General features: G+C 39.0%; 1 protein-coding gene and 1 long non-coding RNA gene across 2 annotated transcripts in view; one reads left to right on the top strand and one right to left on the bottom strand.

Moving 5' to 3' along the window:
* The first annotated feature begins 12,322 nt into the window (after nucleotides 1-12,322).
* Nucleotides 12,323-22,252, top strand: GMNC (geminin coiled-coil domain containing). The gene is made up of 5 exons (XM_049105782.1): nucleotides 12,323-12,440; nucleotides 12,990-13,142; nucleotides 14,785-14,873; nucleotides 16,316-16,432; nucleotides 18,187-22,252. The coding sequence occupies exons 1-5, from the start codon at nucleotides 12,323-12,325 to the stop codon at nucleotides 18,805-18,807; spliced, it is 1,098 nt and encodes a 365-aa protein (XP_048961739.1). The 3' UTR covers nucleotides 18,808-22,252.
* Nucleotides 22,253-22,656: 404 nt separating this feature from the next.
* LOC125754318 (uncharacterized) overlaps nucleotides 22,657-26,312 on the bottom strand; it is a 42,790-nt gene continuing 39,134 nt past the window's right edge. Inside the window, exons 2-3 of the long non-coding RNA XR_007408233.1 lie at nucleotides 24,213-24,273; nucleotides 22,657-22,793 (exon numbers count right to left, since the gene is read on the bottom strand). This is a non-coding gene — a long non-coding RNA (uncharacterized LOC125754318). The remainder of the gene's footprint in view (nucleotides 22,794-24,212; nucleotides 24,274-26,312) is intronic.

Here is a 26,312-nt window from a genome sequence, read left to right as displayed (position 1 = left end):
GACAGAGACTATGTGTGTTTTGTTCAGTGCTTTCTCCCCAGTACTAATGTAATATAGCATAAAATGGAAGAGGAGCTCACTGGATTCTTGGATTCACTAAATAACCTCCCTGCTTTCTGAGCTTTCAAGGAATACCTCCAGGAATGGAGAACCCACCACTGCCTAAGAACTAGTTTCTTTTTTGACAACTCTAGTACAAGGAGCTATATTGAACATAAAGCTATATCCCTGTAATTTCTACCTCATGTTTCTGTTTTGACTTATGTCTCTACATAGAAAAAGTGATTCTTGAGGGTCATCAACTACGTAGGACTTTTTCTGTTCCATTCATACATTTTCAGATAGAACATAGTCATATTTCCAATGCAAAAGAAATAATGCAAGCATCTTGTCTGCAGGAAATGGCTAACTGAAGAGCAAAGAGGAGACCAAACTTTGTTCCACAAGCAGCAAATGCAACATACTTATCTCATAGTTTATTAACCTCAATAAAATATAAAATTTAGTGAACCAGTTTTCACATTTTCCTTCACTTTGATTGCCCACTTTTGGGTCCCATTTTCTCCTTATATTCTTTTAATTTATCTTTAAAATTTTGTTTTAGACAAGATATTGTCATTTACTTTAATGGTATTTTTTTTAATTTTCTGGAAATCCTGTTCTGCTCACAATTCCTCCCATCAATGTGGGAGGAAGCTCAGTTTGGTGACCTTTAACTTTCACTTGAACCCTGAGAAGTTATGACTTACTGTAATGTGATCCACAGAGGTCCTGAATCCAAACTCTCTCTCTCTCCCTCTCTCTCTCTTCTCTCTTTCTCTCTCTTTTGTCCCTAAAGCTTAAGCCCCAGAGACTGGACTCAGTTTATCCTCTAAGTGTGCTCCTCCTACTCACGACTATCTCTAAGGACCTATGTGACCCTAAGAATGGAGGAAAAGATGTTCTAGGAATGAGAATTAACAGTGATCCTGTCCTATTGCCAACATTCTCACCCACTGCTGCCTCTTCCTATCTTCCAAATCACCCTTCCTCTCATGGAAGTTCTACTAAATCTCAGCAAAACTGTGTCCATATAAGAAAGGGCATATAAAAAAATTATTCTTCATCTCTTTAAAAATATGCATACAAAATTAATTACAAAGATAGACTTCAAATCTCAAAATCATGTTGAATTCTGAGTTCTTATTGTTGGAAATAATTGTAAGGAGCACAGGGTATCTTGGTATCACCAGTGGATGAATGATACAGAAAACATTTGAGTTACTGGTTTCCGAGCCTCTTTGCGAATTCCTCTAGTGACCAAGAACTCACTGCTCACAGAGTATGGAGTTCTTTCTTTGCATAGTACTGAGGGTTTAAAATGTCTTTTGTTTTTAAACTAGTTATCTGGCAACTTATTAATTCTACCTGTTGACACTAGTTCCCTTTAATCTCTTCACTACTTTTCATTTGAAGATTATAATCACACCTAGTTATTTTTTTCTTCTATATGTTAAAAAAAAATGGACCAAATCCTTCCTGTATTTTATTGTATTTTTCTCTGGTGTCAAAGTCCCACTAAGACTTTGTTATTTCTGGTGTCTTGGAGCAGTGCAATATTTAAATAAAGTGGCTATTTTGTTGTAAAAATTTTTTCTCCTCTCTGTAGAGTTGTACAATTTTTAAAACAGTTTTGAAGTTTTGGGGAAGAAATAAAGCATTTTTTCTGCATCCACCTCACCCCTCACACTTTAAATTTGGGTAAAAGTAAAAACATGGAATACTTGTCTTATGTAACATACACACAGACATCTATCACTACTGTTCAGGGTATTTCAATTTTAAATGTTATGTTATGGGGCACCTTGATGGCTCAGTTAGTTAAGTTTCTGCCTTTGGCTCAGGTCATGATCTCAGGGTCCTCTGATGAAGCCCTGAGTCTGGCTTCCTGCTCAGCTGCTTCTCGCTCTGTGCTCTCTTTCTTGCTCTCTCTCTCAAATAAAAAAAAAATAATTAATTAAAATAAATGTGATGTTATTTTACAAAAATATATCACTAATGATCATCTGTATGATTTCATATGTATTTGGGTCACTTTGTAGATTATGAAAGCAAATCATGTTTCTTATAGAATTTCAGGAATATGCAGGAAGGTGAAAATAGAATGATAGTTACACTTCCCTTACAAAAAACAAAAACATCACTGATATGTTAGTATATTTTCTCTTTATTTCATTTATATAAATATACCATAAGCATTTTAATAGGGTTAATATTATTTGTCCATGTCTTTAACTTTTCCAAAAAGATTCTATGGATACACAATTAATGCTATGGACATACTGTAATTTAAAGAGTTTCTTAGTTTTGGGCATTTAGAAAGTTTTTACAGATGATTTTTGATCAAATTTATTGCTTTTATAAAACAATTTTTGTGCTTGCTGACAAAAAATATGAATACTTTAAAGTTCTCAAAATATATTTGCATATGGCTGAATTTTATGTATATTTTTTTCTCCTGATTACTTATGTTTTACAACAAAGCATACAAATATTTCTTCACATATAATAGCGCGTCTTTCTTTCTGGACTATGTTAAGAAACAAATAAGCAACAGACACAAAAGATAGTCTCATGTAAATAAAAGTTAACTTTATCACTTAAAAAAAGTTCGTTTGTCAAGCATGACTTACATTTGTAGTTTTAATAGGCTTCCTAATGTGCATTTCTGAATAATATAGATTTAATTGCCCTCTCACAGGTGACACTGGCACCCACACCCAGATGACACTGTCTAACTGGGACACATCTTTCCCTGAAAGCATTCTTCAGGAGAAGCAGAGAAAGTATGTGTCATGTAGATGCTGACATTAATGTGGAAAATACATTTCCTTTTCTTCTAATTTCATCAATCAAATAAGTTTGTTTTCATGGGAATCATTGCCCCTTTATAGAAAAGACAAGAGTGGAGAATGAGTCTTTGTTTCCCAACATGTTTACTCTGCCACCTGTAACTATTTCAAAGAAGTGGGCTTTATAGATTCCTCTAGATACATGTGTATGTACATATGCAAATATAAAAACATGTGCATTTACACACTTTTAGAGAGTAACTAGTATGCAAAGAATAATTGCTAATAAAATTTTTTAAAAGATGGAATTTCTACAATATTTGTATGTTTAAGATTGGCTATGGTTTGGTCATGCAGTGCTAACCCTGCTGTTACAGAGGTGGCAGCCCGTAAAGCTTCTGGTTGGATGAAGCAAAAATTGTGTTCACCATTGATTGCCCTCTAAACATTTTGGAGTTTTACTTTATTGCCGGCATGGTACTCTATTCATATTTTAATACTTCTCTGTATTCATTCTAATGGCATTTCGCGTTATTAATTTCAAGCAGTTACAATTCTCCGTATTTTCTCAGACTGTTTTTTTTGTTTGTTTGTTTTTGTTTTTTTTAATAATAAATTTATTTTTATTGGTGTTCAATTTGCCAAGATACAGAATAACACCCAGTGCTCATCCCATCAAGTGCCCCTCTCAGTGCCCATCACCCAGTCACCGCCACCCCCCACCCTCCTCCCCTTCCACCACCCCTTGTTCGTTTCCCAGAGTTAGGAGTCTTCATGTTCTGTCTCCCTTTCTGATATTTCCTACCCATTTCTTCTCCCTTCCCTTCTCTTCCCTTTCACTATTTATTTATATTCCCCAAATGAATGAGACCATATAATGTTTGTCGTTTTCCAATTGACTTATTTCACTCAGCATAATGCCCTCCAGTTCCATCCATGTCGAAGCAAATGGTGGGTATCTGTCATTTCTAATAGCTGAGTAATATTCCATTGTATACATAAACCACATCTTCTTTATCCATTCATCTTTCGATGGACACCGAGGCTCCTTCCACAGTTTGGCTATTGTGGACATTGCTGCTATAAACATCGGGGTGCTGGTGTCCCGGCGTTTCACTGCATCTGTATCTTTGGGGTAAATCCCCAACAGTGCAATTGCTGGGTCGTAGGGCAGGTCTATTTTTAACTCTTTGAGGAACCTCCACACAGTTTTCCAGAGTGGCTGCACCAGTTCACATTCCCACCAACAGTGTAAGAGGGTTCCCTTTTCTCCGCATCCTCTCCAACATTTGTGGTTTCCTGCCTTGTTAATTTTCCCCATTCTCACTGGTGTGAGGTGGTATCTCACTGTGGTTTTGATTTGTATTTCCCTGATGGCAAGTGATGCAGAGCATTTTCTCATGTGCATGTTGGCCATGTCTATGTCTTCCTCTGTGAGATTTCTGTTCATGTCTTTTGCCCATTTCATGATTGGATTGTTTGTTTCTTTGGTGTTGAGTTTAATAAGTTCTTTATAGATCTTGGAAACTAGCCCTTAACCTGATAGGTCATTTGCAAATATCTTCTCCCATTCTGTAGGTTGTCTTTGAGTTTTGTTGACTGTATCCTTTGCTGTGCAAAAGCTTCTTATCTTGATGAAGTCCCAATAGTTCATTTTTGCTTTTGTTTCTTTTGCCTTCGTGGATGTATCTTGCAAGAAGTTACTGTGGCCGAGTTCAGAAAGGGTGTTGCCTGTGTTCTCCTCTAGGATTTTGATGGAATCTTGTCTCACATTTAGATCTTTCATCCATTTTGAGTTTATCTTTGTGTATGGTGAAAGAGAGTGGTCTAGTTTCATTCTTCTGCATGTGGATGTCCAATTTTCCCAGCACCATTTATTGAAGAGACTGTCTTTCTTCCAGTGGATAGTCTTTCCTCCTTTATCGAATATTAGTTGACCATAAAGTTGAGGGTCCACTCCGGGATTCTCTATTCTGTTTCATTAATCTGTGTGCCTGGTTTTGTGCCAGTACCACACTGTCTTGATGACCACAGCTTTGTAGTACAACCTAAAATCTGGCATTGTGATGCCTCCAGATATGGTTTTCTTTTTTAAAATTCCCCTGGCTATTCGGGGTCTTTTCTGATTCCACACAAATCTTAAAATAATTTGTTCTAACTCTCTGAAGAAAGTCCATGGTATTTTGATAGGGATTGCATTAAACGTGTATATTGCCCTGGGCAACATTGACATTTTCACAATATTAATTCTGCCAATCCATGAGCATGGAATATTTTTCCATCTCTTTGTGTCTTCCTCAATTTCTTTCAGAAGTGTTCTATAGTTTTTAGGGTATAGATCCTTTACCTCTTTAGTTAGGTTTATTCCTGGGTATCTTATGCTTTTGGGTGTAATTGTAAATGGGATTGACTCCTTAATTTCTCTTTCTTCAGTCTCATTGTTAGTGTATAGAAATGCCACTGACTTCCGGGCATTGATTTTGTATCCTGCCACACTGCCAAATTGCTGTATGAGTTCTAGGGTGGAGTCTTTTGGGTTTTCTATGTAGAGTATCATGTCATCGGCGAAGAGGGAGAGTTTGACTTCTTCTTTCCCAATTTGAATGTCTTTAATGTCTCAGACTGTTTTTGAATGTATAAATGCTTCTACCGACTAGAGGTTGGCATAATGCTTTCATTTTGTGAAAAAGAAATGTGCAAAACAAAGTTTGTCTAGAAACACTCAAATTTCATTATTTCCAACTTCAAGTTTCTTTGACTTGACTACAAATAAGGTGATTTTGTCACAAATTATTGGGTTGATAAGAAAGTTAACATTATATATATCTATATCTATATATATCTATATCTATATATGTAGCATTTATTGGATTTCAAAATATGAATCATAAATTCACTGTAGCTTAAAATTTTGTACCTGAATATATTTTTCTGTCTTTTGTTCATGAAAGATGTCACATTATTTCAGATTCTCTGACATTTCCAGGGCTAGAAGGAATTCAGTCCCCACTACCCTGTTTTGCAGTTACACCCCGAAGTAAGCTTTTTGAAGAAGCCAGGCAGTGACATCCTTATTTCTGTTATCTTCAGGATAAAAGTGGATACCATGGTCACTGCCAAGTCACCTTTCTGGTTTTTAGTGCCTCATCAGCAATCCATCCACTAACCTCTAGATCAAAAATCTTTAAGAGGGATTTTAGGATCTATAAAGGCACTGAAGACTACTTTATGAAAATACTAATGTTTCTGAAGCAGAGATTCCTTTTTTTATTTTTTAAGATTTATTTATTTATTTGAGAGAGAGAGAGAGACAGCATGAGCACAAGGAGTTGGGAAGAGCAGAGGGAGAAAAAAATCTCAAGGAGACTCCTGGCTGAGCATGGAGCCCAATTTAGGACTTAATCTCAGAACCCTGATTTCATGACCTGAGCCAAAACCAAGAGTTGGAGGCTTAGCCAACTGAGCCACCTAGGCACCCCAGAAATCCCTTATACTTTAAATCACAGCTGGATGGACATATCTGTGATGTGTATTAATTATACATCATAATTTTCATTTTTTCTAATGTGGTTGGAGTAATGAGGAATAGAGATAGAGTTGTATTTGGTTTTTTGTTTGGGATTCCACATCTCTAAACTTTGTGGTAATAAAAAATTAATTTCATTGTTTTATATGCATTTTTAGGGTAGTAGTGAGATTATTTTATTCCTGTTTGGCCAGATAGGTTATCAGAGAGCAGTTTGCCTACCAGTGCACCACAGCACAATGAGTTAAAGCCCAGAGAGATATCGGTGCCCTGTCCTCAGGGTGGCCTGATAGGGTCTAGAAGAAATGAAAACCTCTAAGCCTGTCAACTGCCAGGATAAGCCTCAACTATTTATCTCAACATGCCCACAAATATTACTTTCATGTGTCATTTTAGGAGAAAAGCAAGAAAGCAATGCTACAGAGTGCAGGGTAGGCTTGCCTCTCTTTGTACAATGAATACAAATCTGCATCCTTTTGCTAGTTATCCCTCAACTCTGATGTAAATAGTTTAGTTAATATTTGAAAGATACATCCTTAGACTTGAGAATCTTCAAATCTGTGAATATTTTTATAGTGTATGATTGGCCTTAATGTGATACAATCAAATACAACTGAAAAATTAAAGCAACCACTTAATGAGTCGATAAATAAACGGTTAAAGCTGGTCACAAAACTATTGAAATAAATTCAGGCTGGAACACTCAATAAAGTGGTATCATAAATCTTCATCCTTGTCCCCCTCTTAGTTCTATATGGCACAAACCTAGTTAGGCCCTAATTAAACATTTCTCTCTTTAATTTGTCCAAGGCCTTTCTCTTTTCTGGCTAATACCCTGATATAATTTTCTTAGACTTATTTTTTTTCTCTTCTGTTGCCAGCATTAACAGTTGACTTACTTTTGTATAAAATGCCTTTATTGATGGAGAAACAGTCTTTACCATGGTATAAGTTATTGCATATGTGTAGTTGCTAGAAGCTCAGCTGACATGTGGATGGTAGGTAATAGGCAAGACTCTACGCATATCAGTATGATTGATTTCCACACATTATTCCAGAAGGGTGAAACTCAAAACTATGCCTCAACCTACTAAACATGTCATGATTCTCCAGACATGCTAAAATAAAATATCCAAGGGTAAGTCTCCCAATGTAAATCATCTACTGAACTGAATTTTCTCTAAGGCTTATGCTTTTCCTTCCCTGCATATGAAAGCAGAAATACAATCTTATTATTGCCTGGAGATTCAGCTGTTGAAGCTATAGGAAAAGGCTATATTTGTAAAGAGAATTTTTAAATTGTTCTTTTATTATATATGCTACTGTATTCACTAATGAGGTAATCAAATAAAGTGTCCTCCAGGGGTGAAATAAAAGAACATTCCATATGCCAATCTGTTTATTTCCTTGGCCTACCATTGATCAAACACTACCCTGTCCTGTCTGCAGATTTGGTTTGTGTGCAGGTCAGATTACCTTCTATTTTACTATTTCTTTGCCCTGGCAGGAGGTAGTACCCCAATTCAACAATTGGACTGTTATTAGGTACCTCCCTTTTAACACCATCTCTTCAGCCACAATACAAAAGACAGTTTTTAACTGATCTTATTGTTTATAGAGGAAAAAAAAAATCACCAAAGAAGTTACATCTCTTTAAAAAAAATAAATAAAAATAAATAAATAAAAATAAAAAAACTGTGAATAAAAATTGGCCAAAGAAGTTCACATTATTGTTTACTTAATTCATTTTTAAAAAGTCCTTCAAACACACAAAAAAATAAGGTTTATACCCAAGCAGTAAATCTTAAATAAAAAGATATGCTAAAGTCAGACCTTAAGGAATTGGAAAATTTTCCATTGGTTTATGATTTCAGGTAAGCTTTATCTTGGGACTTATGTTCAATTGTCAATAGGTCTTCATGGTTTAACTTTACAGATCCTCTAACACCACATACACTCCCACTCCCACTAAGCTAAAGTAGCTAATGATTTATGAAACGTCTCTGTGCTAAAATCCATCAAAGACTTTTAAAAAACATATCCAGCCTTCAAAAAATCTGTTTAATAAATGTAGCTTTTATTTTCAGTTATTTTTAACAGGCAAGGCACAGCAGCATATATGTTCAAAGAGCACTCTACACATACCAATAATAGCTCCTATTCATGACTTAGGCAGTGAATTTGGAGTTTCCAAGCATTAGTGGTCAGCCTTTTAATAAGCTTCTCAGGTACATATTTCTTAATATACCAGAGGAGCTGAGAATTTAGAGACCATGATAATACAGCCCCAAGTGTTTCAGGCTCAGAGAGTAGAACAAGAATCGGTATGCAGATATATTTGGACCCAAAGCCTATGTCCTTTTGTTTCATGTCATGCTTGCTTAATTGTCCATTGTAGTGCCATTTTCAGAGTCAAGAAATCATATTTTCCAGAGGCTCACATATCCAATTTATGAATTTCCGAAAACAATATAACTCAATCTCGTCCTTTCTCTTCCCCTGGTTCTCATCACAAAACTAATTAGGATTTTCTTTGCCCTGAATGAGATCATCAATTCTCATAACCCAAACGGGTTTTAATCTGTTTCCCCCATCATCTCAGGGTCATATTGCCAGAGTGTCCCATCCTTTGCGTCGTGAGAGTAGTCACTCACTGAAATGAATCATGTCCTGTAACCCTGTAACCCATGAGTCTTCCAGGCAGTGATCCCCAAACCTGGTATTATTTATTTTAAAAAGCTTGTGAACAAACAGTATGGAATGGGAGAAAAGCTATCTACCAAGTCTGGTGCCTTCCTCCGCTTCCTCTTCCATTGCTTCCTTAGTGTCGGACACAGACCACTTCAGGAGCATTTGTTGGGTGTTAGCCATTGCTAAGTGCTTTGGATGATGAGTACAATGAGTACAATCCAATGCAAAATGAATAGAGGCCAAAACTGGTTTAGAGAAAGGACTATGCAAAGCCAGAATCTGATGTTTTCTCCATCCGTGCAACACGCCTGGATTAGTTTGCTGGGGCTTCCAGAGCCACAGACAAGATGGCTGTGGCTCTGGAAATAACAAATAACAAATTTATTTTCTCACGTTTCCATAGGCTGGAAGTCCCAGACCCAAGCTGTCAGCAGGGTTCTCAGTTTCTCCTGAGGCCTCTCTCCTTGACTTGCAAATGGCCACCTTCTGGCCCTGCCCTCTCGTGGCCTTTCTCTGTGCACACCATCTCCTCCTGGTGTCTCTTCCTCTTCTTACTAGATTAGGGTATCACCTTTATGATCTCTTAACCTTGATTCTCTCTTGTGAGGCCCTATTTGCGAATACAGTCACATTAAGGGTTGGAGATTCAACATACAAATCCTGAGATAACGTTATTCAGTCCAAAAATGCCCATTACATAAATTGCTATAAAGTGCAATGAGTCAAAACCAGAATTCAGATAGTTAGGAGCAAGGATGCTGGAGCCAGAGGTTCAAATCCAAAGTCTGCTACATCCTAACTGTGTAATCATTGGTCCATTTTCTTCAATGCTTCATTCATCATCCTGTGAAATAGGGACAATAGGAGGACCTGCCCCCTGGGTTATTGCCCCTTGAAACAAGAATTGGCCGGTGGTGGTAGACAGACTGCTTTGAAAATGGTATTACTCCTTTTTCTCCTGTGGACTATAACACCATAGGAATCGTGAGAATAAAACGCAAGAGGAAAAAAAAAAAAAAGATGGGGGGAATAAAATACTTTGGGAAATATTTTTTTCTTAATTGTAATACCTTATTCTACATAATAGGAGTTGCGGAGATAGGACCAAGACAGAGAGAGACACTTTAGGTTCTTAATTTTGCAGCTTCATTAATTCTTTCTTGAGCCCCCGTGACAGTGACAGGTTAGGGGTTGTTGCGGGTACTTGGGAGACAGCAGAGAACACAATGGGCAGGAGCAGCTCTCCCCCCTCCCCGAAACTTTCATTCTAGAATGGATAAGAGGTGCCCTGCGCATCTCACACCCACTTCAGGCGTTAGAAGGGGGAAAGGCCGTCCCTTCACAGCATCTCTCCGTGGGCTGGTACCCATCACGGGGGCAGGAAGCCCGCGCGAGCAGCAGCAGCAGGTGCGGAGCTGCCCCCCCTGCCCCCCTGCCCCCGGGCGCCGCTCTCACCCCGGGCCCCCCGCTGGGGCTTTCCGCCGACCCGAGGCCCCGGTCCGCTCCCCCCACCCCCACCCTGCGCGGGGAGCCGGGTTCGCCCGTCGGGCCGGCAGCGCGGTCCCCGCCCACCCCGACTCCCCGCCGCCCGCGGGCGGACAGCGGGACGGACAGCGGGGTGGACAGCGGGACGGACGGCGGGGCGGACAGAGGGACGGACGGCGGGGCGGACAGAAGGACGGACAGAGGGACGGACGGCGGAGCGGACGGCCGGGCGGACGGCGGGGCCGACAGAGGGACGGACAGCGGGGCGGACAGCGGGGCGGACAGGGGGACGGACAGCGGGCCGACCGGGGTGCGGACAGGGGGCGGTCAGCGGGGCGGACAGCGGGGCGGACAGCTAGACGGACGGGGGGCGGACAGCGGGACGGACAGGGGGCGGACAGCGGGACGGACAGCGGGACGGACAGCGGGACGGACAGCTGTTCCGAAGCCGCGCAGCCCGGGGCCGGGAGCGCCGCCGCAGGTGTCGGGGCCCCGGGGGCGGCGGCGGCCGGCGAGTGCGGGACCTGGGCTCCCCGCGCCCCAGCCTCGGGCGGCCCGTCGCGGGCTTGACGGCCTCGCACCACCTCGGGGGCGGCGCCCGCCGGGAGTCCCCAGCGCCCCCGGGGCTCCCGCAGATTAGAACTCGCCTCCCCAGGCCCTCCCCTCCGTCCCATTGAGCGCTTCCACCCGCTTTACTGAAAAACTGAGGGCTCAGCCTCTGCAGCGCCTTCTTCCCCGGCAAGATGGTAAGTGAGGAGCTGGCGTTTAGGGGAGCTGGCGAGCTTTGCTTTTAGGATGCCTTCCACCCTGGACGCAAGATTTCTCTGCTACCTGCCCAGGACCAGGGGCCCTCGCCGCCGCCCCACCTGCTCTCACCGCGCCCCATCCTCTCTCCCCGTCGCGCGCTCTCCCTCCCCATCTCTCTCATCCTTTCACCCGCTGTGTTATTTCCACTCTGTACTTTCTCCCAACTTTCTTCCATCGATACCAGCACTCACTTTCCTGAGCACTTCTTCCCCTAGATTATGCACACATTTGCAGACACTTGGATTTGAGCTGCTCTAGGGGTATCTGAGATGTGTTTTCTTCTCAGGTGTCAGTTGCATAATAGTTCAGCTCTGATTTCAATAATAACTTCAGGGAAAGAGCCTAGGAACATGCTTTTAGAATAAAAGAAAATAGTCCTTGATAAACTTCGGGCTGAAATTCTTTGGTCTGCACTGTCCAAGCTGGACTTGCTTCAAGACTGGACTTTTTCGAAACTTGACTTACTGGGAATATGTTAACAAATTGTGACTTAATTATTATTATTATTTTTTTCTCTGTGTGTCTCTCTCTCTTCTTCTCATTTGCTGTCGCTCTGTTTATGTTATGCCCAAGAAAGTCCTCAAGTCAGCAAAAGACTTGTAGTGGTCAAAAAGAGTTTGTCCAAAGCTGGGTTCTGCTGAAATGAATGGCTTTTACCTGATTAAACATTGACAAATAATTAAGAATGGGCTGTTGTACAAATTAACCCAGGAAGGCTGCATACCTGCCCCTGCTTGGATATTTGGAAAGAGTGTGTGTTTGAAGTTTGAGGAGTCGGGGGCAGGAGGGTGTTCACTGGCTCAGAACACAGTGGAGAATACATGCCAGGCAGTTAGTAGTGGCAAGATAACTCTGGAAGGGCATAGAGACCTAGTGCTGGAGAGACCTAGAGCCTGCTCTCTCGGCTGACTAACCTACTTCAACTTTGATATACGGTTACTTGGAGTGACCATATGTGCCTGTGCTCAGAGTTAGGAGCAAAATGTACTTAGTTATCTCTGGAATGTATCCATATATCCGTACATCCATCCCAAACCATTTGGACCACCCCAGGATCCAGCAGCCTTTAAAGCCAGAGGAAGGAGAAAGGAAGGAATGGGGCAAGTTTATATAATTCAGAAACTAAGGAGCTAAAATAAAGAGATTTTCTCACATGTCATATTCACTCCATTTCAGCCTTAGCATTCTGGGCTCTTTGTCATTCAAGGTTATTAGAAACATAACTAAGGTGTTTGCTAGAAAGAGCCAAATAGTTCTCATGTCTCTCAATCATTAAGTAGAATTCCTTTTACTTAGATCCTGGACAGCCTGTTAGATGACTCAGTCATGGCAACAGAAACTACTCCTGGATATTTACAAATTTGGTCCATCCAATACTAGCCTGTTCTTTGCCGAGAGGTCCTAAGGAAAGTCCTGGGTAAACCGAGGAGCTGATTCCCTTTTAGCAATTATGTATTTTGGCCACTTGAATTAATCTGGAATCTATGCTTAACACCTGTACTGGTTTTGATTCATTGCATGTAATTTGTGCCTCTTTCTCCCACCCTTCGTCCCCTCCAAATCCCATTCACCCCATCCCCTGGGACCCTCCCCACCCCCACCCCATCCCTCATACTGACTTCCACAGAACTCCGTTCTGCCTTGCCAAGACCAGTACTTTGTAGGAGGCCAGAGCTATAATTGCCCGTATTCCACTACAACGTCAGAATCTAGTGTTGACGTTTCCACGGAGACTTGGGTCTCTTTCTGGGCTGCTGGTCTCCTGGACGACAGAGAGCCCCAACAAGCACCACAGGCACAGGGTAAGTTCTGCTCTTCTGCTTTCCTGGTGGGTCTGAGGCCCTTTCTCAGCACCCATGGTTGCAAAGCATCATGGGCAGGAACTCTGTAGAGGAAGAGAACTAATCTGCTTTTCTATACTTGCCACATAGTGAGAATGGGACTCTGCCCCTTGTCCACTGGACAGTATGTGTCTCCCCACTTTACAGTTCTTGGAGACATCCAGCCCACTGAGGGATTTGGGGTTGGGTCAAAGTTTTATGAACAGCACTAGTGAGATGCTTTTGGAGTCAAGATACCAGGCGGAGCATTTCTTTTGGAGTTCAGGAAAGTTGCCCCGGGTATAAAAGAGAAGCAAGGAAGACGACCAACTGACTCTTTTATTTCCTAAGGAAGTCCTATGAGTGGAGTCTTATAAGTGGGAAAAAAAAATTCCCTTTTGCTCAAAGAAGGCTTCAACTTTGGAGGGAAAAATAACTTTGTGATGGGAAATTGCGTATCAATTTTCACCTGGGGTTGAGTAAACAGTATTTCTAAATATTAAAGGAATTCACAGCTAACACTCTGGTTTCTAGAAAAACTGGTCGACACTTCAGAATTAAGTATCTGTACTCCTCATCCTGCCACATTAGTGTGAGTGTGTGTGTGTGTGTGTGTATGAATTTAAGAAGAAATAATCAAAAAGCTCAAAAATATTGAAACACACTTAAGTGTCAGGAAGAGAGTTGCTCAGTTGTAGCTTTCTACCACAAGCAGTGGAGAAGACAGAAAGTCCAAGAATATGAAACCAAACTGTATAGAATTTGATGCCTGTCTCCTGATCCATCATTCTACTTTAGTCAAAAATATTTCAGTAATATGTCAGTTTCTGTAAAGAAGGGCAAGAGTCAGACTGTACTAGATGAAGAAAATAAAATAAAACTAAACCAATATAGCATGTCCAAGCATGGGTTTTACTTGCAGGTAGAGTTTGCTATCAACTATGGAGAAGAAAACTCTTCACAAAAGCATAAAAGACATACAAATGATGGCATTTGAACTACATGAGTTCAGGGTACAGTTTTGAGATTGTCATCAAGGTCTTCAGAGAGGCAAAGCCCAGATTATTTTAAAGTAGGAAGCGCTACCACTTATAATTCTGAACACTCGCCGTGAGCTTTAACTGGCAGCAAACAGGCAGAGATTTTCATCTGGGGAAAAAATGGTAGCATCAAGAATAGCATTCGATTCTGGAGCCAAACACCATGTTATCGAGCACTGCACCTTAGAAGATAAGATAGAAATTTGGAAAACACGGTGGAATTGCAATGCTATGCCAAGGAGGGGAAGGATCAATACATATTTGAGTGAATTTGTAGTGCAGATGGGCCCATTCTTATAAATTTAGCTGGCAGGAATTTATATATTAGGAAGAAATGTGACCTCTTAGCTCCTAAAGATTTACCCCGTCAGCCACTTAAGCGTATAATCTATAAACATTTGTCTCTCACAGCATGTTTATCCCTTCTGAAAGCTTTAAATATGTTGTTTCCTCTATGAAGGCAATAGCTATTTTTAGAAAGGTAATTGAATCTACTAAACTGTCTGAAATCCTTCAGTAAACTCTGTATTACACAAAAACTACAAGTGTCTTTTCTCAGTTATCCATTTGGTATTTTCACAAAGAATCATCCAGTGACTCCAATTACCCTGTTCCTAACTCATGTTCGTGGGAAGAGGCTCAGCTTTCCTCTCAGCTCTACAGAAATAAGCAGGTATGTGTAGATCGTCAGAATATTGAGACTGGATCGACATGCTCCACGCAGTCTATTCTTTTTCCTTTTTCCTTTGACTTTCTTTTTGTTTTTTTCCTCATCTGAGTAGAGTTGACTCTCAACGTTACATTAGTTTCAGGTGCACAATATAGTGATTCAACTGCTCTGTCCGTTATCCTATATTCACCACAAGTATGGGTACCATCTGTCACCATAACAATGCTATGCAATATCATTAACTCTATTCTCCATGCCGTACCTTTCACTCCCCTAACTTATTTATTCCATAACTAGAAGCTGGTATCTGCCACTAGTCTTCACACATCTTGCTCCTCCTACCCTCATCCCTCTGGCAGCCATCAATTTGTTCTCTGTATTTATAGGTCTGATCCTACCCTTTGCTTATTTTTTTTTTTTTTTTTTTTTTAGATTCCACCTATGAGTGAGATCACATGGTATTTTTCATTCTCAGTGTGACTTCATTTCATGTAGTTTGTTTTTAACCTCATCCCTTAATGTCACTTTGCTTCTTTTCCCTTGTTAAATTCATATGTTGACTTTCAGTTTGGAACCAAAGTGGATATATGTCCACAGAGATGGACATGAAGACAGGTGATCAATGTCTCAAAGAAAAACAAGCAACAAAAAAAAAAAAAAAAAAAAAGAAAGAAAGAAAGAAAAGAAAAACAAGCAACAACAAAGTCAACAACAACATATAAGATCCTCTAGGAGGATTTACAGTCAGGCCCTGACTTCACACATCTTAGTTATATGACCTCTTGAATCTTCTTTTCTACCTTGCCTAGGACATTGAAATATTTATGCTGTTGGAACATAAAAAGGGCTGTTGGAAAGACCAAATGATATATTGAGTGTGACAATATTTTTAAAACATAAACATAGCTTATCACTTGGAGAAGGGATGATGATTATAAAATTTTTGCAAAGATTGCTTCATTTTCCATGTTTTATTTGCTGTTGTTCCCGAGAGAGTAATTTAATCTAGTGGATATACAAACAGATTAGCCTGAGGATGAGGGAAGCCAAACCACCACCACCCTTGTTTTTCATCTTTTCTTAACATGCAAGGAAGGAGTCTAGTGAAACCTTTCTAAACACCTTTTTCTATATTTAAACAGTTGCACGCAGCTCATTTTCCTACATACCTTCCCAATTCCCTTGTGGTTACAACTTTGAAAGTCATATAATCTCTTCAAATACTTTGCAGTGAATAAAAGGTTCAGAGCACAAAACTGAACAATGAGGTGGTGGGTGGGTGTAGATTGAATTTAGGCCTGAGAGGACGAGGGCTCCCTGAGGTTGCGTTCATAAAACAAATAGAATAATAATAAAGTTTAAGCAGGTTAAGGATCAGTGGCATGATTATACAGTTACAAAGTCAATAGAGTAGAGGGGCCTTCACCACTGTATGCTTTTCGCAGCTCCAAGACACTCTAGTGCAGAAGGAAGAAGAACTCGCTAGGTTACACGAAGAGAATAATCATCTCAGACAATACCTGAATTCTGCTGTGGTTAAATGTCTTGAGGAAAAGGCCAAGGTATGTAACCATCCTGTTCCTAAGAGCAGAGCAGTGATTTGAGAATGGAGATCATTGGGGTAAAACTGACTTGACCAAAGTAGAGAAGGTGTACTTGAAGCATGGCTTCAAAGGCATTCATAGGCTAAATGGATTTTTCTGAAAGAAATACAGCACTTTCTTAAAAATATATATTTTATTTATTTATTCATGAGAGACACAGAGGGGCAGAGACACAGGCTCCCTGCGGGGAGCCCGATGCAGGACTCAATCCCAGAACCCCAGGATCATGACCTGAGCCAAAGGCAGACACTCAACCACTGAGCCACCCAGGCGTTCCAATATGGCACTTTCACAAGACTTCTTATGTATCATTTCTTGGAAGTTTCTAGACTGTAGATTTTAGCCATATATTACAAAAAGAGTTGCTTCAGGATCAAAAATCAGTCAAGGGAATTGCTAAAACAACAGAGGTTAATCAAAAGACAGAGTTAAATGGATGGAACATTGCAGTGGGAATCAGATCTGAAAGACACTCGGTTCTTTTAATTATCTGCTGGGCTTTTGGTAAATTGCTCTTTCACTTAGCCTCACTCACCTACCTCCGTAAATGCAGAGGCTAAAAGATCCTTTAAGAATCTCCCCAGCTCTAAAATGTTATGAATAGGGTTAGAGCCCAGATCTTTTGATTGGCCATTATATATTGCTGATGACATCATCTTTCAGTGAACATTTTTTCTTACTTTTCAAAGGGACTATTTCTGACTCAAGGACAAATAGCTTGTCCATAGTCTCTTTCTGTTCTTCCTTTCTCTGGGTTTTGTATTTTTGTTATCTTTTTGCCCTTCTGCTATCGTTATTTCTTTCGTCATCAATCTTTACCTTGCTGCTAGACAAGCTCCATTATTTGATATTATTTAAATAAACTCAATTTAATTTAAATTGATGATGTTCCTTACCATTTTCACTGGAAATAATAGTTCAAAGAAGAAAGGGTACCATATCTGATTCCTCTGTAATTTAGTTACAATCCAGTCACCTTTTTAAGAAAAGGAGCATATCTCCCAGTTACAAGCTTGGGCTCCTAACTCCAACCACCATTTTGTAAAAAAAAAAAAAAAAAAAGAGACATTTATTAAATTAGTAAATTATATTGATTAGCAGTTTTCTCTCTCTTTTCCCAATTGTTTAAGATGTAGAATAATACATGTCACTTGAGAGTACTATGAAAGTTAATGAAATAAGAAGAAGCAGTGTTAGATATTGTTTCAATCAGTTACTCTGTCTAGATTCAGATGGCTTACATTTAATCAAGGCTGCATGACCCTTAGTAAGTCGCTAATATGCCTGTGTCTCAGTTTCCTCACTAAAGAGGATTTTATAAAATGAGAATATTATGCATATAGTAGGTGTTCAATACATGATAGTTGCTATTATTGTCATTATTATAATAATTACTTCTCTGAATTGAAAATTTAAAGACATTATTTCTTTCTTTCAAGTTTTATATGATTAGTAAAACATGAGTTATGGTTTCTAGGTAGTAACTTGTCATTATAGATGTTAATTTAGAAACAAGCTAATCTAATCACGTTTGCTCGCTCGCTCTCTCATGTGCACACATGAGAGAGAGAGAGAGAGAATAGAATTTTAATCACATTTTCTAAGGAATTAAGGGGACTAGTAAGTATTTGGAGGAGTTTTAAGCAGACAATGTAAAGAAAATTATCTTGGTTGACTATCTGACCATATATTTTCAAATGCTACTTCCCTAGAAATTGCTGTCATCAGATGAGTTCTCCAAAGCATGTGGACAATTCAGAAAGAGAAAGAGGAAACCCAGAGAGCAAAGATATTTTCCTCCTGAGATCCCCCATCACAAAAATGCCAAGAGAAACCTCTCTAGTGAATTTGCTAACTGTGAAGAACAACCTGGGCCCCCTGTGGATCCCTGGGTTCTTCAGACACTTGGGTTAAAAGACCTCAACACCATCGATGACACTTTATCAGCTAACTACAGTGCCTTCTTTTCTCATCCCAGAAGAACTGCCAGCACATTTCCCTCATTTCTGGATGGTGCAGTTGATTATGAAAATATCCCCAGGGAGGATCTGCCAATTAACTATGGAGGTGACGGAGCAACCCCCTCACATAGCACTGCCAGGCCCAGGGAAGATTTCCACTTCCTTTCTCAACTTTCAAACCCTCCAGGAGGGCTGCAAACTCCTCCTTACTATACTTCTGATGTGTCACCCAATAAAACAGAGATGGCCTTTTCCACATCCCTGAGCCCTCACTGTAATGTGAAAACTCATTCCTTCCACCAGGGACAAGCCTTTGTTTGTCGAGATGAGGAGGGAGGTTGGAAGTTTACCTGGGTCCCTAAGCAGTCTTAGTGACCCCTCTTCTATCACAAAAGACTGCCATAAACTCTGTTTACAAAGACTTCTCTTGCACTTGAACCTATTTGGAATACAGAAGCTCTTGCCCAGACTGTCTCCTGCCACTTTAAATGTCACTCTCAATTACCCACTTAAATCTGCAGAGAACAGCTCCCAAGAATCCATAATGAAACATGCCTACCCTTCTTTCACCTAAATTTGACTTGTTTGCACACCAACACCTGCTGTTGACTTCCTCCCTTTGCCCTGTACCTGAAAAGGTACTTTCCAATTGCCTGAGTATTCCTTTGAGGCCTACACATGCTGTTCCAATTACAACAAGTCTAACAGCTTTTCTTCTTTCATCAAGCAGTTTAAATGTTCACAGCCTCCACCCCTCTCACTTTTACCCTGTCCTGCTCCCCTGCATTTCTGAAAACTCAGCCTTTAGAGTGAATGCTATTATTGCTCCAAGTGCCTGTTATTGAGTGTTCAGGTAGTGAGGGTGAGGTAGAAACAAGTGTCTTTGCTCATCATCGAACCCAAAGACGTAATGTAGATGGGAGCAGTGTTATGTGTAGTGCAATTCAGTAAGTTAAGCATGCCGTGGTGGAGTTGACAGAGTCTCTTCAAAGAGCTGTAACTCTACTGAATAAGCAATACCACGGATAAATTAAAAGATTAAAGAGAATTAAATGTTCCATGGTGGATCAGCTTCTATAGGCACCTGGCATTGCCTCTTTAACCCCCATGACTCCAACTAGAGCATGTTTGAGGGACTAGGTAACTACTCATGATCCTAATTGCCCAGATGCTGTCAAACTTCTGGTCCTGCAAGTATAGGCTAGCCCAGCTCTGCCATTGTCTCCCTCATTCATTTGCTTATTTATATAATCATTTTTTCATTCATTGGCCTGCACAAAATATTTGTACAACACCTGCCATGTACAGGAGCTGTGCAATGGGGTAGTGATGTGAGCAAGTTAGACCTTGTGGTCACCCTCATGAGACTTAGAGCCACTTTTCTGCTGTGTCCTTGAGAAACCTACTTCCCAAGTGTGAAGATTCAGTTTTCCTGGCTGCAGAATACAGAAGCTAGATGAGATAATCACTAGCATTCTATAAATTGAGGCTGGGTCCACCAGCTTTACTCCAATGCTGCCATCCCAGCTCACCCTTCTCTTTAGTTTTGATAGTACCATAGGTACATTGGGTGAGCTTTACATACATGCTTTTTTAAAGATGAGCCATTTGTAGTTAACCCAAGAAATCACTGCTCTGATCACAGTATTCTTTTTCTGGTATGAGCCCATTTTGTAGATTGATTCAGACTATGTGAGAGTAACTTGCATCTAACAAATAGAGTCATTGATTTTTAAATGTGTGCATAAATTTAATGTAAATGTTAACATCAAAGATTTCTCTTTTTCTAAATAAAAAAAATATTCTTAGTGCTCATGTTAGTTCTCCGCAAGCATCCAATGCTTCCCTGAATAATTTACATATTAAAGATGAGCACCTCTGTGTTTTTGGAAAAAAAACGTCAGTTAGAGATAAAATCTACCATCTTTGCCTCTTTCCTGTTTTTCTTTTTTCCACGCCTCAGTAAGTCAAGTTGTACCATCAACACCTGAGAATATGAGTGTGCCCTTCGGAATTCTTTGTACCCAAGACATGACTTTTGTCGTTGTTGCACTCTGGTTTTTGCTTTATTTTGGTCATTGCAGGCAAGTAATCTGTTTAATAAAGTTTTGTTACCACCTGGTTTTGTTTATAATCCATAAGAAAAATCTAAGATATTAACTAATATTATTCTCCAGAGTATTTTCATGACTTAGGAAGAGATAGAACATGTTCTATTTCTAAAAACAAACAAATGACAAAAAAAAAAACACAAACAAAAACAAAAACAAAAACAAAACAAATAAACAAAAAAAGACAGTAACAAAGAAGTGCCTTTTACATTGCAATATCTGTGCCCTGGTGGGTAAAATTTGTCTTTTTAAAATAACAAATTTAAGAATAAAGTCTAAAGAATTAAAATTGATTTTACTTTAATACACTAGGAATCAAGAAAGCAGCAAACTAATTTAAAAGTCTAAATGATCAAGTTGTAAAACAAAATTGATTAGTCAACAAATATTTAGTTTGCATTTTTGGGTGCTTTATCATATATTATGTCTCATGAGGAAACACCCAGGCTTAACGGGATGCATTTGGCTGATAAAACAGAGCCTCATAAAATGTAATCATTTTTAAATGAAACTTGGTCTCAGCCTTGTTTAAAGAAATTACAGCATGCTTGTGATAAATGATGGTAATTTGCTCTGGCATATGCCACGGATGACAGAAAAATGCCACACCTACTTGTGACCAAAGCTACAGAATTTGATATTCATTTGCATTATGTATAAAAAATTATTTTTTGATGTTTGAGAAACTGGTAATTTCTCTCACCTGAGTATGTTCTATTATGGTTTTGCCATGCCATTCCAGTAAACCACAGTTAATATTTTATTAATGTAAAATGAGAAATAAAAACTAAATACTTTTGATTGTGATGAATACCTTTATATTGTGTGTAACATTTTCTAGTCATGGATTTTCTTCTCCTAGGTCTTAACCATAATTATGTCGATTTGCATCTCTTTTGTATGATATATATGGTCAGACCAATCTTCAGCCTTTAGAGTTTAGCAGTTCTTTCTTTATCCAGGAAACATTAATTAGGCTTTTGGATGTTAAGTGGACTAAAGAGTCAAGTTCTTTGCGGGCACAGCAACTTAACGTCTCATAAAAACTAGTATCTGGCATCAATTTTTAAATTTTTATGACATTTCCTATGTTCTCTGATCATCTGAAAATAAATCCTACTTGTATCTTGCTAATATCTGGAAAATAAAGGCACTTGGAAAGCCCCAGTTATGCAGGTGACATTTAATGAATGAGATTAATTTAAACCTGCAGTGATGCTAAACTATAATCTTGAAAAACTGGAAGAAAAATACCCTGTGAATCAATGGAAAAAACTCTTCTGTTTTATCCATTTCAAAAAAACAATTTCTTTTTCAGTGTGACAAATGAATTCAACAACCAACCTACAACACAGGTTTCAAGGAAAGTGTAGAATTTAGACAACCAGTGATAATTTTTTATAAGTTTACTTCTTGTCTAGAAAGTTGGGATACACAAATTTACCCTTGTGTAAATTTACCCTTGTTTCAGTTTATCAAAAGATTCACATGAGCAAATATCAGGTGCATCATTTTTTCTTTATTTTTCATGAAACCAAATAAAATTGGTTTACAAGCTACAGATGCATGATGTAAGTATATTTCTTAACATATTTGTCATATTTTTATCTACACTTTTGTTACATGAACAAAACCAGACATCCAGTTATGATTCTTATGATGGATGTTCTATAAATGTAAAATATAATTTAACACTTAATATTTGAAATGGCTTTGACTTGTTTGTGATTTTGATTTGTTTGTGATTTTAAATATTTCTAATTATATGTGAGTCAAGTTTGTAATGAGTTCATCTATAATAAATAAATAAATGGCAAAAACTTATTCCTACTTTTGTCCCTTATTTAGAAATGTTTTTCAAGAGGCACCTGGGTGGCTCAGTCGATTAAGTGTCTGCCTTTGGCCAAAGTCATGATCCTAGGGTCCTGGGATAGAGCCCTGTGTCAGCTCCTTGCTCAGCCATGGAGTCTGTTTTCTCACTCTCTCTGTGCTCCTGCTCATGCTCTCTCTCTTGCTCACTCCCTCTCTTAAATAAATATTTTTTAAGAAAAGTAATATTTTTCAATGAATTGAACAACAGACTAACAAAATATTTTCTTTTCTCATTTATGTCACAAATATGCATAGAAACAATATATATTTTCATTTCTAAATAATAGATTAATAATTGACGTACTTATTCAACAGATAGTAGGCTGGGTCCAGCTTCCACAGGAGATAAAGGATAAAATATGTGTTCAAACTTGCCTATAAATGAGAGAAACATAAACATGCTTAATCAAAGCAAGGGAATAATTGGCTCTCATAACTAACAAGTCTATGCTTCAGCTGTGGCTGGATCTAGGCGCTCAAGGAATATTGTCAGGAATCTGATTTGGGATCTAAAAGAAGGCTGGTGAATAGGAATGGATTCTGGAAGGGTGTTGAGATAGTACTTGCCACACAAAAGCATGACAGGACCCAGGATGGGATAGGCAATGTAAATTTGAAGAGGAGCAAACTATGTCCCATAAGATGTCCTCTAGTTTTGTGACCTTCTCCTTGTCTTTCACATTGTAATTCCCCAAAATGAATAAGGCCTCAGTTAAATATTCTAGTTACAGACTGTGGCATATGAAAATCATGGGCAGATTTTCCCTGAGTTCACTAGATAGGCCCTACATCCCTAGGAGGAAGATTAATATCAAGAGAAAATGACTTGAGACTTGCATATCAGTCCAGGAACCCACTACTACATGGAGATTCTCCTGTTACCAGTCATGGATAACCTGGCTTTTATTTAGCGTCCTTATAGGGTACTGGATTTTTTTTTTTCCCAATGTGGAGAACACTACACCTAAGCCTCATTCACTTTAAATGACCCTTGTCATCAGAACAGTCTATTGGAAACATCTTATCAGGAAGAGGTAGGTATCTTGACTCCCATTTTACAGATGAGAAAATTGGCTCTAAATATTTTAGGGATTATGTTATGTTAAGTAGTTGAGACCCAAGGTAAACCCTGGCACTGACTTTGGGTCCAATTCATTTTCTACTATAGCACACAATGATGATGTTTGGGAACATGGGCTTATAGTCTTTTCTGTTACAAACTTTTGTAGGTCTCAGAGCCAGAGGTCTGGAAGTATAGAGGGGCTCTGGCATCTTTGCTTACTTACATTCACTGGAGGGCTCACCTGGGTCTAAGTCTCTTAATCCTATCACTGCTAAAAGGGATTGTTCACAAGACACCTAATTCATCCTCTATCATTTCAAAAGAGATAAGTGAATAAATCGAAAATTATTGCAGAAATTTGGGGTAAAAAGAGTAGGAAGGGAAGAGCAGACTATTCATGGTAAAAAAAAGCATGGTGTGCATCTTAAATGAAAGAAGTTGGATAAATGAAATGGGAATAAAAAAACTTGCTCTTCCAATTGCTTCTGCTAATAGAAAGGCTTAATGTAGCACTTCATAAAAAATCCTCATGTAGGCTCTCTCTCCTTTTGTATAGGAAATAGATTTTAGACCTGTTTGAGTAATGTCCTTACTCCCTTTCCCGGCAATCCTTTTAAGTACAGCTCTAAGGGACAGTAAAATAAAGAAGCATATTTACAATGCTGATCCTACTCCTAACACACACAGGGCATTCAATCCACTCACTTTGGAAATCAGGAGTTAAATAATACCTTTTCAGGGACACAGCAGATGTTTTTGGTTTTCTCTTTCCTCCTCTCCCAAGCTTGTAATCTGAAATAATAAGGCATAGAAAGGGTGTTTCAAGGTGATTTCTTAATACCCAGTGGCTAGTCCCTCTGGGATGAGCCCCAGGATTTCAGATCTATAACCAGGAGCTTTCTAAAGGTAATGTTTCTTCAGCGCCCCCCAGTTGCTCTGAAGCTGAGAGCAGGAAAAGCCCTTTAATTGAGTGAGCAGAAGTCAGATCCCCTTGTTACAGTCAGGCAAAAATCCAAAAAACACCCCTCTTTTCATTTGGTCTCTTGAGATTTGCTACCTTACAGAAACCACAAAGTCATTCTTCTTCCATCCTGGCCCCCAGGGGAATTGTGATGGGTGGAACAGGAAAGTGGCATCTGCGCAGTGCAGCCCACAGCCATTACTAGAGCTGGGTGTGCACCCCAGGAATTTCAGCCTCCTTCAGCAGTGGAGCACCATACTGCCAGGGCCTTAGCCTCTCTTTCTCTTCTTTTAAGGATTATAAGTAGTTCACCTGGCCCATCCTAGGGTCCTCACTCCACATTTCTACAATAGTTTTAATGAATATGCTGCTTTCTTTTGAAATGACCAAGGATGGATGGGGGCGTCTTGTGAACCATCCTGCTAGCAACAATAGAACAAAAAGGACGCAAATAGTATCCTTTCAAGGACTTTGGAATGAGCTCTTAGGAGATTGTTTAATATCTAAGATAATTCTTCAAATTTATTCATGTTAATAGATCAGAATACAGACAAAGATTCACACTCCCCTTTCTTACAGTGCAGTGATGTCATGAACAAAGAACTCTACTCTACAAATCGGATTCCTTCACTTACAGCTGTTTGACCTCAGAAATTAATTCAATCTTCCTTAGTTTCAATGTATAGTTGACCCTTAGACAACATGGGCGGAAAGTTCACAGGTCCACTTATAGCAGATATTTTTAAAAATATAAATACAGTAAAGTGTTAAAATGTGTTTCTCCTTATGATTTTCTTAATAACATTTTTGTTTCTCTAGCTACTATATTGCAATAATACAGTACATAATACATATAACACACATGATATGTATTAATTGACTATGTTATTTGTAAAACTTCAGGGCAATAGTAGGCTATTAGTAAAGTTTTTGAGGAGTCAAAAGTTACACATGGATTTTCAACCGTGCAGAAGGCCAGTACCCTTAACCCCCATGTTGTTCAAAGGTCAAACTATCCGTCTGTAGAATGCAGATAATGTTTGCTCTATCCCACAAGTTTTTGAGATTATCTTGTAATATTAAAGGAGCATGTGTAAACTAAGATTCAGCCATTTATCACAAGCTTCACACAGAATAAAAGTCCATTTCCATTTAATTTTTGAGTGTAAAGCTTCATACTTCATAAAATATAACACTAAAAATCAGTTATACATATTTCTACTGATTCAATTCAGTAAATGCTGTTTTCCCACTATGTTCAAAGTACAATTTTATGTTCTATGGACCATGGCTCATGTATTAGAGTTTACAAGTTGGTAGTGGAGGGAAACTAGGAAAGGATTCAGTGAACACTTGAGACCAGAGACATTCATTGGGTATAAAGTTAGAATTGCATCAGTAGAGGTAGAAGTAGGAGGAAAAAAAGGAGAAGAAAATCTCAACAGGCAAAATATGAGGAATATTCAAGAAAGGATGACTAACCCAGGTAACTGCAAGGTAAATTTTTATAAAATAAGGTATCCTTTTGGAATCCAGTGAAAATTTCTGTACAATGAAACACACTGTAGACTCTAAGCATATTCTATTAATAATAAAAGTAAGGTGACACCTATAAAATCCAAAGAGGTAAGGACAATAACTTAGGCATATTATTTGCATCCTTAAAATTGATTTGGTCATCACTTTCATGCTTAGTTACAATGGTATTAGTATGGTAACTAGTGTCAACTTTTATAGATTTATTTTAAAATGCTCTCAATTTCTTAAGACTGAGTCGGGTTGACCCTTCACAGACAAAGGTATAGGGATATAGGTAGTAGAAAATACCACTTGTCCCTGATTCATATCGACTAGTTTCATTTAAAAAGCC

This window comes from Canis lupus, chromosome 34, assembly GCF_003254725.2.
Source record: "Canis lupus dingo isolate Sandy chromosome 34, ASM325472v2, whole genome shotgun sequence".
Classification (NCBI taxonomy): Eukaryota; Metazoa; Chordata; class Mammalia; order Carnivora; family Canidae; genus Canis; species Canis lupus.
The sequence above is the reverse complement of the archived record's forward strand: the minus strand, read 5'-3'. Positions and strand labels throughout refer to the sequence as shown.

Bases quoted from the DNA above. Each gene is read 5' to 3' on its own strand.
- GMNC (XM_049105782.1), top strand. From the start codon at position 12,323: ATGTACTTAGTTATCTCTGGAATGTATCCATATATCCGTACATCCATC. The intron at 12,441-12,989 runs GCAAGTTTATAT...TGCCTTGCCAAG, and splicing joins AGGAGAAAGGAAGGAATGGG to ACCAGTACTTTGTAGGAGGC. The intron at 14,874-16,315 runs GTATGTGTAGAT...TGCTTTTCGCAG, and splicing joins AGCTCTACAGAAATAAGCAG to CTCCAAGACACTCTAGTGCA.